General features: G+C 35.5%; 1 protein-coding gene across 2 annotated transcripts; it reads left to right on the top strand.

Moving 5' to 3' along the window:
- Positions 1 to 228: 228 nt before the first annotated feature.
- Positions 229 to 13,485, top strand: LOC117330705. Of its 2 annotated transcripts, none has more exons than XM_033889158.1 (3): positions 229 to 1,396; positions 11,556 to 11,669; positions 12,157 to 13,485. In XM_033889158.1, the coding sequence occupies exons 1-3, from the start codon at positions 310 to 312 to the stop codon at positions 12,330 to 12,332; spliced, it is 1,377 nt and encodes a 458-aa protein (XP_033745049.1). In that variant the 5' UTR covers positions 229 to 309; the 3' UTR covers positions 12,333 to 13,485. The 2 variants fall into 2 exon arrangements, with proteins under 2 accessions (XP_033745049.1, XP_033745050.1); XM_033889159.1 differs by lacking the exon at positions 229 to 1,396 and adding an exon at positions 7,825 to 9,438.
- The last annotated feature ends 442 nt before the right edge of the window (positions 13,486 to 13,927 follow it).

The following is a 13,927-nucleotide window of genomic DNA, read 5'->3' as shown; positions in this document are numbered from 1 at the left end:
TGTCAAAAAGACACAAAATATTAGGAGAGAAATTGATATAAGCTTATAGGTTGTTTTACAACCAACTCATAGATGTAAGTGTATTGTGAAGTAGTGTGTAAGTATGTTCGAATAATGTATTGTTTAAAAACAAAACCAAAAAGTCTTTATTTAGACCACACTTTAGCATATGCCTTTCAGGCACTGACGTCATATATAGAACTGTATGTGTGTGCGCAGAGGCAGAGTTAGACATCCGGGGTCATTAACGACCCAGAATTTGGCTGTATTCTGTATACACAGCTAAGTTTCCAAAACCAGGTTGTAATCATGACACTGGCTTTGGCATTACGTTTGGTTTCTTTAAGACTATTCGTCTCACCTTTACGAGCTGCCAACGTGCAACAGCCAAGCCGTACATATGTGGATACCTTAGTACAGAGAGGTGCTCCAGGATTACGGGCTCCAAAGAAGCTATGGTGGGCCAAAGAATTGACACCCGACTTTCACGTCGCTGGACGGTTATCCGAACGTCAGATCAAATACGCAGCAGACGGGGGATTCAAAAGCATTGTCTCTTTGTACCATTACGATGAGCCATCAAACATCGGCGATGAGTATCTCCCAACGAGCGACGAGGCTGCAAAAATTGCTAAACACGCTGGACTTCAGCATCGGGTTGTTCTGGAATCTGGAAATTCAGATTGGGCTTCAGTTCAAGCCGTGGACAAATTATCTGCGATCATGCCGACTTTAGAAAAACCAGTTCTACTTCATTGTCACCGAGCCTATACGATATCCTTTGTAACAATGATGCACATGGCTAATGCTTCAAAACAAGACCCAAATTACTCACCGCGAATGGATATACAGAAATTTTATAAGATGGCCTCTGTCATGGGCATAGATTTTACTATGGACTTTACGCGGAAGACTGCTGCAGAAATAACCGGCGAAGTCATCCCGGAAAATGTACCGTCGCCAAACGTGGTACCAAAAGTGTGGTACGATTATTGGATGGCGCACCCTGTCTATAAGAACTGGTATACAGCCGGACAAATACGCGAAAGTCATTTGGAAAAGTTAAAAATGGATGGCTTCATCCATGTGATCAATATGAGAATGGGTGTCGATGACGAAAACGGAAATCCTTCACAAGAGCAAGTAACTCTCATCAACGTCAAAGACGGCACACCGACGTACGGCAGCAAAGAGACAGGTCCGAGACAAATCCCGGACACCCTTAAAGGAATCGTTCTCGACTCGGGAAGAGAAAACTCTTTCATCGCCGAAGATTCGGGCGTAAACTTCGAAGCGAGAAACTCCGGTGAGTTCGGAGACGAGATTGGTTATAACGAAGACCGGGAAAGACAGGTTCTGGAAGAAGCAGGGTTCCAGTATTACCATATGCCAGTCCGTAAGTATATCTACCAAAGATGTGTTCGAGTAATGAACAGAACATTGCATACACTACAGTTATCTAGCAAGCTATTCGATTCTAACTAAACCTTTGTTAAATTGAATCACCAATGAAGCTATATCCAAAAGCAGCCGGAGAAAATGTCTGCAAAATGCAAAAAACTTAAATCACATCCTCATTTTATGAGTTAGTTTGCTGCTTATACAACGAAATATAAAATTTTATCTTCGTATCACAGCTTTGCAGTATATTTGAATACGTATTTACATTTTTGAAAGAATAATTCCGAACGACAAATCATTTGAAAATATCACTATATATTTGCATGTATGTCACCATTCGCTCTGTTGCATTTGTGTATAGAACAAATACAGTGTATTTGTTACATATAACTCTGAACATAAACAATAATATCAATAATATATATTTTGGTTTTATATATGTAGATATATGGGAAACGTATTATTGTTAAGAAAGGTCTTATGATCATCTTGTTTGTGCACGTGTAAATGTTTTGACACCGCTGTGATATGTTACACAATTGGGTTCACCTTTATAAAGGTAAACCAGCTAAAATACAACTACAGCATTACCTATATAAAAATGTTCTATCGCGAAACAAAATGATCAAAACAGCTGGACACAACACAGTGACTTTTTTGTAAATATATAAATACGGAATGTCGTGATGGAAGTTCTATTTTGTAATCTAATATTCATTATTGCGCATCTATAAAAGATTAAATTGAGTATCAAAGATATTGGTATAAATTTGCGTGTCATTTGTGCAGTCAATGAATAATATTATAATCCAGATGGTCTTCGTCAACAGACATCACTAACAGCTTATGTAGATAGTTTTCGTCGTTACTGTGTCAATAATACAACAATAGCAGGTGATTGACAAGTGACATTGATAGGCCAAATAAATATTATTTTACAATTGTTCTGTTTACTCATATGCACATGCATATAAATAAATAGTTGATATTTCAATATCGGTAGGTGGCAGGAATTTCAATAGCTTAATTATACATACCATGTTTTAATCAAGTAAAATATACTTAACTACAAGGGGAAAAAATAGTGGTAATAAACTGTGATTCTCCAACATAGAGTAATTGTGATCGATTGAAAATAAGAATAGTTTGTATATATACATATCATACAAAAAGTTACGTACTTGACACTACTATCACCTTCCAAACGTTACATACTTTACACTTCTACCACCCACCAAAAGTTATACTTTACACTATTACCATCCTTCCAAACTTTACATACTTTACACTACTACCACCCACCAAAAGTTATACTTTACACTATTACCATCCTTCCAAACTTTACATACTTTACACTATTACCACCCACCAAAAGTTATACTTTACACTATTACCATCCTTCCAAACTTTACATACTTTACACTATTACCACCCACCAAAAGTTATACTTTACACTATTACCATCCTTCCAAACTTTACATACTTTACACTATTACCACCCACCAAAAGTTACATACTTTACACTATTACCATCCTCCAAAAGTTACATACTTTACACTATTACCATCCTCCAAAAGTTATACTTTACACTATTACCATCCTTCCAAACTTTACATACTTTACACTTCTACCACCTTTCTAAATTTACATACTTTACACTAGCACCACCTTTTCAAACGCTGCATTCTTTACACTACTGCCACCCTCCAAAAGCAACATACATGTACTTTACACTACTACCACCTTCAAACCGTAACATACTTTACACTACTACTACCCTTTCTAAACGTTATATAATTTACCATTCCACCACATATGTAACACTACTACAATCCTTCCAAAAGTTTGAACTTTCTTTACATTTTTCAAAATTGTTGTCAATAATTAATCAACTGCGTCCTGAATAAGTTCTATAGTATTTAGGACGTTGTTATTGCTTCTTTCATTTGTTGGTGTAAATTAGACATATTTGCATATCATGTGTCATTCTATATCATTTTGTGATAAACAGTATATACACATACATGTATGAAGCATTATGAACTCAAAATGCACGTGACATTCCGCACGTCGCTTTTAACGTTCTATAAAATGCACTAGACCCGACGATGTGTGCACATAGCCGCGTAGTTCGGTGAATGACCTGCACTGTATTGTGCATGAGAGGGCAGGTTTGTACTGCAGATACAATTCCAACGTCACCACGAGTTATCGAGGAGTTTAAATAAAAGTCGTAAATACTGTGATGTGTCGCTGATAACATTTAGATTTTTATATTTAGAATGTCCTCTATATAACCTTGTAGTAATAATTTCGGTAAACTTTCAGTGTTAGTGCTGAGGTTAGAGTAGTTAGATTTAAATTGATCATTTCTCATTCCTTCTAATACGAAATATTAAAATTACAGCGAAGGATTGGAAATAATTAAATATTGGCTTGATCCAAATAGGTTTGCATCTCTGTTAATTCTAGCTTAACTACTATATTGGAACAGTTTAATAGTATCGTCTCGTTATGATTTCATGGCTAGATATATGTTGTTTATTAAGTGATGTTAGTAATAAAACAAGCAATATAATATTTTTCTCTGTAAAACAGTTTTCTGTCTTAAAGGAATTCTCTCAATTCAGAGATGTACCGTAAGCATGTTTTCAGATTCGTTGTAAATATATATATATATATATCATAAAAAAGGAACATGTTTCTATTTCTGTTTAAGTTTTTTATTTATTTTCCTTGCATCTTAGAAACATATTTACTTCAGTATCTTAAAAAAATAAATCCAGTCTCAATGTCAGAAATATTTAGTTGACTATCAGTCTATACGAATTCCTTCTTATCCTTAACCAACAAACATCAATTCTATCTTTTCGCCTGATGCCCATTTAGAATGTCCAGCATCGATAAACTTTCACGTCGGGTAGTTTTAGATATACTTATACCAGTATTGTTGTCCAGAGTGCACGTTTTCTTGTTGTAGCGTACGTACATATATAGAACAGTCCTCATATATACATGTATATATTGGAAAAATTGTTTGCTCCCATATACCATTTGACTTTGACAAACGTGACTGGTGCTCGTTGATATGCCTTGTGGTACCGTTGAACGTGACTGAAGCTCGTCGATATGCCTGGTTGATTCGTTGAACGTGACTTAACCAAGATTTGGCCTAGATTTGTACTGTGGGTGACGTCATCGAAGCAGAAGACGCTTACCCTTTAATACATTCAAGGTCATCCATGCAAACCTTTTTTCGTATATTTTTTCTCTGGTCTTATCGATTATTAGTTAAATTAAGATTTCGTTATTCGTTATAATGTCGCTACTCTTTGTTGATTTCTCCTCGTTTTATCGATTATTATTTCAAATTAAGGTTTCGTTAATATATCTCTGTTGGTTTTCCAGTCTACTTACTTTTTCAGTTTAATTTGAGTATTTTCTGGGGTTTTTATTGTTTGTTTTTTGTTTGTTCTAGTTTCTCTATCATGTTGATATTTTCTAATCCCCAAAACCTCTGCAGAGATTTTCACATCAATTTATCCTGACATGATTTGGGGAAATTTCGGCCATGGCTTGTTTAGACAACACTTAAACCTTACCTCATGTTTTATATACTCGGGAATAGGGTTTTCCATCTGATATCAAGCCCTTTTTCAATAGCATTTTACAATATACATTTTTATAGGGTGTTACATGTATATTAGAGAGACGGAGAGAGGGACACAAACAGAGTGGAGAAAGACAAAGAGTAACATTAGATACAACAAAAGTAACAATATTTGTATATAATATTGATATTCATTTTCTTATTTTCTGTATTTGGAAGAAAGGCAAAAGTTTTTAATCCACTGGTCTTCTAGAAATAAATCTTCACATTTATGTAGTAACATCTGCAGGATTTGTAGTATTAAATGCTTCAGTTTACGGTGCTATTTTACTTTCTGATCTCCATAACTGTTACAAACGAAGAAGTGGTTACATACGTCTGTATTGCATAAACAGAAGTCATTCTATATTTTCATACAAATATGTTTTTACGAAACCTTACATTTCCAACAAATATGTAGTAGCCTTGTATCATTGTCACAATATAAGACATGCATTTCTAATGTACTAATGTAAGGAAAAGAAATGTCTGGTCAATGTGTCTTGATCTGTCATAGAAAACCCCCTTAAATGGTCACATTTGTCTCCAGCTCCTTGTTTCCCATATGTATTTCTAGTCCATTATTTCACATAGTGCTATAAATCGTCTTATCTTTGTAGAACATATGTAGGTATAGATAGAGTGTTGGCAAATGTAAAGCAAGGACCAGTCGGGCTCCCCAAATGGGTTTTCATGGGTTCAAAAGTCTAGCCAACTCCGTTCTTAAGATTTCAGATTGGTCTTAGTAAAGCCAAGTAAACTCTACTGTCATGGTTTCAGATTGGTCTTAGTCAAGTCAAGTAAACTCTGATGCCGTGGTTTTAGATTGGACTTAGCCAATCAAGTAAACACTACTGTCATGGTTTTAGAGTCGACCCTGTCACGTCTAGTCAATTTTATTGCCACGGTTTGTGGTTAGTCGTAAAATATAAAAATGTTTACATATCAACAATTCTAACAAGCCATGATTTTATTGCTAAATGTGTGCTGAGAAATGATAGAGTTCTAATTGTATCAGAATACATCATATATATTTTTACAAAATGCGGTCTGCTCATATTTCATTTATCTGAGCCCGAATCTTCGCGTCGTATGAGATTTAGTGTTGTATTTTGCCTCTCTTTAACCTCAAATTTTAATTTATCATATAAAAGTTACCAGGGGGTAACTACGACTTATCTAACCTCTGTAAACTGGACCACACCTGAACCGACAAAAAGGTTTGGTTATGTTCAAAAAATGAAGACAAAATTGTACTCATTAATTAATTCTGTATTTCAAGTATGGCATACATGTACTTTATTTGAATATGCATATCTTATTTGAATTTTATTATAAAGCTCAGTTCAGGGAGAACCCTTTGATGAACATGGGGGCGTGGGTCAGAAGTCAGAATGCTAAACCTAAATGTTGGTTTAGATGCACTTTTTGCCCGAAATTTCTTTTTAAGAAAAGAAAAAAATACATGTGCAAAGGGTAATATTTTATAAGGACTTTCAACCGCGTTATAGTGTGTTAGTTTGACTCAAATTTAATGTCATATGTGTTACAATGCTTAAATCTTTCAACGACGTCTTAAGTTTCCTTGGGTGTAAATGTAGTTATATTTTTCAACCTTTTTGCTATGAATCGTACGCCTTTAATTCGTCCTGACGGTAAATTGTTGTTTCAAAGAGTTATCAAAACGACCCAAATTAATGAATAAACTTGACAGTGACCAATATCAGAAATAAATCATGATTGACTTTTAAAATGATTTGATATTGGTGTATGGTAATGTCAATTGGCTATAGCTTGCTAGCTTGGTTAAAAGGGTGCTGAAATAACACGTCATAGAGAACCATTCACAAACGCAATGAGCATATGAATCGCGAAAAGTTTACTGTGATAATTCGGTAATAATTGTGATTCATAAGAAATCTATAATTGCAAATATGTATTAATTTATATTGTCTATAATTTATGTTGGTGACAATTGTTGTTAGGTTCTTTCGTCAGGCTGGAAGCACCAGGGCAGGCAATCAATTACAGCTTATGTAGAATATATACATACATGTACGTTGTACATAGTGTATCTCAGCCTCTGTATCATAGGCCACAAAAAATATAGTAATAAAACCTTTAACTGGGTCAGCTGGCGTGGCACAGCCGCAGAAGCTGTTCAAAACATCGCTAAGGACATGACTTATGTGTCACGGAGTAAGTGGCTAAGGGACTGCGATAGTAAGTAAAGATAGAATACATATCACCGGGAGAAATATCGGACCCAACAGTCTGAACGTGTGTATATATATTGGACCGTGGATTTGATCGTTAGTGCAAAGTCATCGTGGCTATTCCATTTAATACGATTGACGGATTAAATCATTATAAACAGATCAAACACATTGGAATGTCTAGACTAACATCGACTAATATTTTTAAGTGTTATGTCACGAGATCGTATTGATATAAACCAAGTCTGACTGTATTAAAACACCGGAACGAAAAATGAATCTCCACCAATAACAGAAGATGTCGATGCGTTACGGGAGATCGAATTATTAAAGACTAATTTTCAACATGTCCAAAGATACCAGAATAAAAATGGATCGTGACGAGTCCGAAATTTGATATTGGTTTATGGTAATGTCGACGTCACTTGGCTATAGCTTGCATGGTTAAAAGGGTGTTGAAATAACACGTCATAAAGAACCATTCACAAACCCGATGATCATATAATCGCGAATAGTTTTACTGTGATAATTCGGTAATAATTGTGATTCATAAGAAATCTATAATTGCAAATGTGTATTAATTCATATTGTCTATAATTTATGTTGGTGACAATTGTTGTTAGGTTCTTTCTCGGCTGGAAGCACCAGGGTAGGCAATCAATTACAGCTTATGTCCAAAGATACCAGAATAAAAATGGATCGTGACGAGTCCGAAATTTACAACATGCCACCTAACACACGCCACACACACACACATAGCTGTATACGTGATGGATTTGCGTGAGAAGCGCAGCTGTGCAGTATACACGGATATCGTAAAGGACAAGCCATTGAAACTGGTAACGTCGTAACCCTGTAGATAGTGCTGATTTTCTGTTAAAATGAAACATAACAAGTCTGCTACGAGATGATGTAACAATAATCGATTTTAATTTGTGTGTGAATGTGTATATATGAATGAAGAAAGTTATATCAGCTTCGGTGTTTCCACGTGCACAGGAAGTCAGATATATATAGCCACGTCACCATTCGGGATTACTCGGGTATCTAGCATTCGGATAAAGGTACAGTTTTGAGTGATCTGAGACATGTATCGAATATTAACACTGATTTTGTTGACATTTCAATTATGCGTTACGTCAGTGCGAGCCGATGTACAACATTCAAATAGCGTCTATGTTGACACATTTCTACAGAGAAGTGCCCCGGGACTTCGAGCCCCTAAAAAACTATGGTGGGCCAAGGAAATAACGCCAGATTTCCATGTCGCTGGCAGGTTATCCGAACGACAAATTAAATATGCAGCAGACGGAGGATTTAAAAGCATTGTGTCGCTTTTCCAAGATGATGAGCCATCCAGTATCGGTGATGAATACATTCCTACGAGTGCCGAAGCTGCTGAAATCGCCAAGCAAGCAGGACTCGAGTATCGGGTTGTATTAGAGACAGACAACTGCGATTGGGCATCGATCGAAGCTGTAAATAAAATGTCTGCCATTATTCCTACCTTGAAAAGGCCTGTTTTACTTCATTGTAACCGGGCATACACGATAACGTTTGTGACTATGATGTATTTAGCCAACGCTTCAAAACACGACCAAAATTACATACCTCAAGTCAGTTTCGAAAAAGTATACAAGATGGCTGCCGCCATGGGTTTAGATTTTGCTATGGACTTTACGCAAATGACTGCAGCGGAAGTTACTGGAGAAGCAATTCCAGAGAATTTACCGGAACCAAACTCTGTGCCAGATGAGTGGTATGATTACTGGATGGCCCACCCTGTCTATAAAAACTGGTTCACAGCTGGACAAATAAGCGAAAGTCATCTTCAAACTTTACAAATGGCCGGCTTTATCCACGTGATCAACATGAGAATGGGTGTTCAGGACGAAAACGGAAATCCTTCCCAAGAGCAGGTAACTCTCATCAACGTCAAAGACGGCACACCGACGTACGGCAGCAAAGAGACAGGTCCGCGACAAATCCCGGAAACTTTAACGAAACTTGTCCTTGACCCAACAAAAAACAAGACCTTTGTGTCCAAGAATTCGGCCGTGAACTTCGAGTCGAGAAATCCGGGAGAGTTCGGAGACGAGATAGGCTATAATGAAGATCGAGAAAGACAGGTTCTGGAAAAGGCGGGTTTCCATTATTATCACATGCCAGTCCGTAAGTAAAACATGTTTTACACATGCACGTGTGTATCCTTGGAGACAGGTCAGCGAGAATACACTGACTGTGATGTCTACGAGTTTAATGCTTAATGACGCAATACATTCATAATGTGAACCTTCAATACAAGGTTTATCGTTTGCTATATTATTTGATGTATTCATCAATGTTTTTTTTTTTTTTTTTCTTTTCTTTTTTATTGATCTAAGTTCCAAAGTTAATTTTATGAAATAAGTGATAATAGGAACATTTATTGGACATTTTACATTTTTCATAATTTTGAATTTATTCGCCGTCTTATTTCGCTTTGTTCAATGTTTTATTTAAAAATCATTTGATTACATCTCAACAAGCAATATGTCTTTTGAAAGTGATATGCATAATTCCTTTTTTCTCATTGTTATCGGATTAAACCACGTAATATGTATGTACTTTTATCTTTTGATGTTAATTGAGTTACTTAACTGGTCTGGCCAGGTATGACACCTAGCCGCGGGTATCTCGCCAGTCTGAAATGTGACAAAATGCCACCTGTCAATTATTGCATTAACTCCAGCTTAATACCATGTGTAACGTTTTGTAAAATTAATTAAAACCTAGAGTGCGGACTGCACGGGTCAATTTTCGGATATTCCGTAAATCACCCGCCTGACTCCTAGAAAGTTTAGTTTAATAAATACGATATCTTGGACCATACTTCAACATCTTTGGATTTTATATCTATTCTACAAAAATATTACAACGACCAGAAAAACCGTTGTGATATAAGGCTGAATATTAATTAATTAACCATAGTATGATTTTAAACAAAGAAGCAATAGTGCCATATTTACCCTCCCGCACGTTGATTTGTGCTAAAATATAATTATATCATATATTTTAGATTACAACAGTGGTGTTATCCGATTTGATGATAATATCCAGTACATACATGTATATTTGTGAAAAAAAGTGTTTCACATAATAATGATTATATCCAGTTCATATGGTGGTGTTGATATTGATATTCAATGTATATATATGTAAGACAGTGTAATTGACCAATGTATAGTATAATAACAGGTTTATATAACAGCGATAATATTTGGTATATAAGGATTATACAATATGCGGCCGGGGTTGGTTCTCGCGATCGGGCGTGAAAAGATATTGGGGTCACCTGCCTGACCACGTGGGTTTTCCCCAGGTACTCCCGATTTCCTCCCACAGTAAGACCCCTCGCGCGCTTCAAATATGGCCAACAAGCGTGATGGATATAAGTTGATATAACTTGCTTCACAAATGTTGTTAAATAAATAAAATTTATTTTTAAGTGCATTAAGATCAAATGCATATTCATTGTGTATAGTTATGTAGCTTGCATACAGGTATTTTAATGACGTCATACGAAAACCAAAGGTGTGTCTAACAAATGTTATTACATTTGTATTTTTTTTTTTTAAACACACATTCAAACATTTGCATAGTTTCGTTTAATAATTAACTGTAAATATCACCCTAAACATTATCAAACATAAAACGCACAGCGTAATAATATTGAAAGTTCTCCTTTAAAAATTAACCTCGGTAGTTACTGATAAGACACACGTACATGTACACCTACCTACCATGAAATACCGCTCATGCTAGGTTGCGATTAAAACTTTTTAAAGCGAAAATGAGTAAACTCAGGTACATTGTACACCGTTTAAATAGAGAGGTCCCTGACTGCACTTAGAAATTGTCCACATAATCGTGATACTTATATATCTTAAAGTTGGATTCTCACATATTTTTTTTCAACGACGACACAACATTTTTGATTAAATGCCTTTATGGATGACTTATATGTATTATTAAAAGAAGTCGAGCATCTATGATCTAATCATCTTACTACAGAGAAAAGTCACTGTGGGGGTATTACGTTACTGGTATGAACGCAAAGCTTATAACTAAGGTAATGTTGGGATGGGGGAGTACTAAATATTTCCAAGGGGAACAAACTCTTAATGAAAAAACGCCGGAACAGTCTTTCATGAGTGAAATACAAAAGTGTCATAAATATTACTAATCTTTGAGTCAAATATGTTCGGTTTCCTGTGGATATAATTTTACTAATTTCCATGTATTTGCAGTGTCCAGTGGAAAGTTTAGTCCGGAGTTATTCGGGAAATACAAGGATAAGTTACTGGAGATCGGGAGAACGGGAGAGCCTGTCCTAGTTCACTGTGCTAGCGCCCACAGAGTGGGTAAGTATATACAGTATTCCGCTTAAACTGACCAGAAAACTGACCAGAACATCAGACCATTATCACAGGCCACAAAGAGGCGACTGGTTAGAATTTTAAAGTCGGCTACCATGGCAAGTTTTCGGAAATAAATCAATCAGTACCACAAGAAACCTGTTTGTAGGCCGGAATGTAGTTGACGTCATTTCCGGTATGTAAAACAGAAATGCTGTCCATCCGGTTTCTTTCACATCGTGAAGAAAATTAGAGCGATTATGCCATGATATCTAGAGTAATATTTAACTTGAGTATCTAAAATGGTGCCATCTTTATAAACAGATAAACTTGACTTCTTCTTCTACTTCTTACTTTGATACTATCATACTTTGGAAAATAAAATCAAAATTGTGTCAACAAAGTTGTTTTCTCCTTTGTTGGATAAAACGTTGTTTTTTTTCTGATACAATTTAACCATTTTTACATTGCCTTGTTCTGTTACAATCCACAGCCTACATGACGGTGCTGGCCGCCGCCCTACAGTACAACAAGGACCTTAACTGGGCCCTACAGCGGACGCGCGAGCTCGGGTTTGTTGTTAGTCCCACCGAACATAAGGACGTGTATCTTATGTACGCAGCCTGGTTAGACACCAAGAAATTCAACTCAACCAAAGACGAACTGTGATTATCTTCATGAAAATTCCTGTATAATTTTAATACATATTTACCGTTAAAATCCATATAAAAATATGATTTTTGTATTAATTACATTTAAGAAACAATATACATGCATTTTTGTTACTTAAAAATCATCAATGTCAAACATAATTTACTTACTTTATTTTTGTTCTATTGTTTTGAAATAGTTTGTTAATCAAAAAGATTTAATCTGGAATAAGGCAACAGGTTATGTTTGTACAAGCTTCTTCCTTAACATAAATGAAAATAGAAAGTGATGCACCACGTGTCATTTTTATTAACGAGTTGAATTATAAAAAATGATGATACGATAATGATGATTACTTGTGTAAATCAGTAGATTTTATATTGTATGTATTGAACACCGTATTTGAAGAACGTGCTATTGATGATGCTGCCCAAACATGCCATATTTTACAGTTTATATACATATACTATAACTTTTTATGTATTCATAACTCAATGAACTGTTTCGAATTCCGTATCAAGAAAATGGAAATCAAGGAATCAATGTTTGAAATAGCATTGTACAAAAAATGTGTTTTGGATGTTACATGATTTTATCGTTTTATATTTTCTAGTCCTTTGTAACCCGGATACTAGCCCGAGTTTCCTCTGGCCCTGACACCATGTCTCACATGGTGTCAGGGCCTGAGGAAACTCGTGCTACCCGGATACATTAAGCTATCTTACTGTTTTACAGTCTATGACAAAATGCATTTAAGTGAAAGGTTGCCTGAATGATAAATGTAGACCGGAAGCACCAGAACGTGAACCGGAAGTATGACAAAAGATGACCCAATGTATTTAGATTTATAAATCTTAATCGAACCTATTTCTGCATCGAGAAATGCCGCAAGTACATTTCTCAAAGCCGTTGTTGTGTGTTGTGTTTGTACTTGAAAAGTAACCTCTTGATTTTGAGAGAAATAAACATTTCTATTGTCAGAAGGAAATTACAATTGTTTTACGGATTTCTGCACCAAGTGCAATACACTTACTGTTGGCAATTTATAAGACCGAGTTATCCCTCTTCTGATGTGAAAGGTTCCTAATTCAGTATTCTTTTTACAGAATTGATCATGATCAGTCTGTTAAACACATGTACTATATTGAAAATAAAAGTTATTTTTATTATATTTCAGACTTGTGTAATTATATTTCAAATGAAAGAGGTGTGGCGTCGGAAATTGACACGAGAACACTTAAAACGATATAATGTTTGGGTAGAAAGAAAATGAGGCTAGTGTGTCCTGATCAATCTATCTAGTGAAATGAAGTATTCCTAAACAATTTCTTAGCAATTTTCTAACAATTTTTTTATGTTATTTTCTTATCAAAATTAAACATTTATTTGTAGAGGGCTTTATTTACACATTATATCATAGTGTTTGGCACGATTTGAACTTATTCCACAACCTCTTCCAGAGTGAATCTCGTTCCCCATGCATAACACATCTAAACGCCTCGCGCCATTACAAGAATCTTGAAAAACTTATACCACATATTGAGATAAAATCAATGTGCAACCTATCCTTTTACCTCGCATTCAAAAAACCCAATTTCTAATGTTACAGATAA

Source organism: Pecten maximus, chromosome 7, assembly GCF_902652985.1.
Source record: "Pecten maximus chromosome 7, xPecMax1.1, whole genome shotgun sequence".
NCBI lineage: Eukaryota > Metazoa > Mollusca > Bivalvia > Pectinida > Pectinidae > Pecten > Pecten maximus.
The sequence above is the reverse complement of the archived record's forward strand: the minus strand, read 5'-3'. Positions and strand labels throughout refer to the sequence as shown.

Bases quoted from the DNA above. Each gene is read 5' to 3' on its own strand.
- LOC117330705 (XM_033889158.1), top strand. From the start codon at position 310: ATGACACTGGCTTTGGCATTACGTTTGGTTTCTTTAAGACTATTCGTC. The intron at 1,397-11,555 runs GTAAGTATATCT...ATGTATTTGCAG, and splicing joins GTATTACCATATGCCAGTCC to TGTCCAGTGGAAAGTTTAGT. The intron at 11,670-12,156 runs GTAAGTATATAC...TACAATCCACAG, and splicing joins TGCTAGCGCCCACAGAGTGG to CCTACATGACGGTGCTGGCC.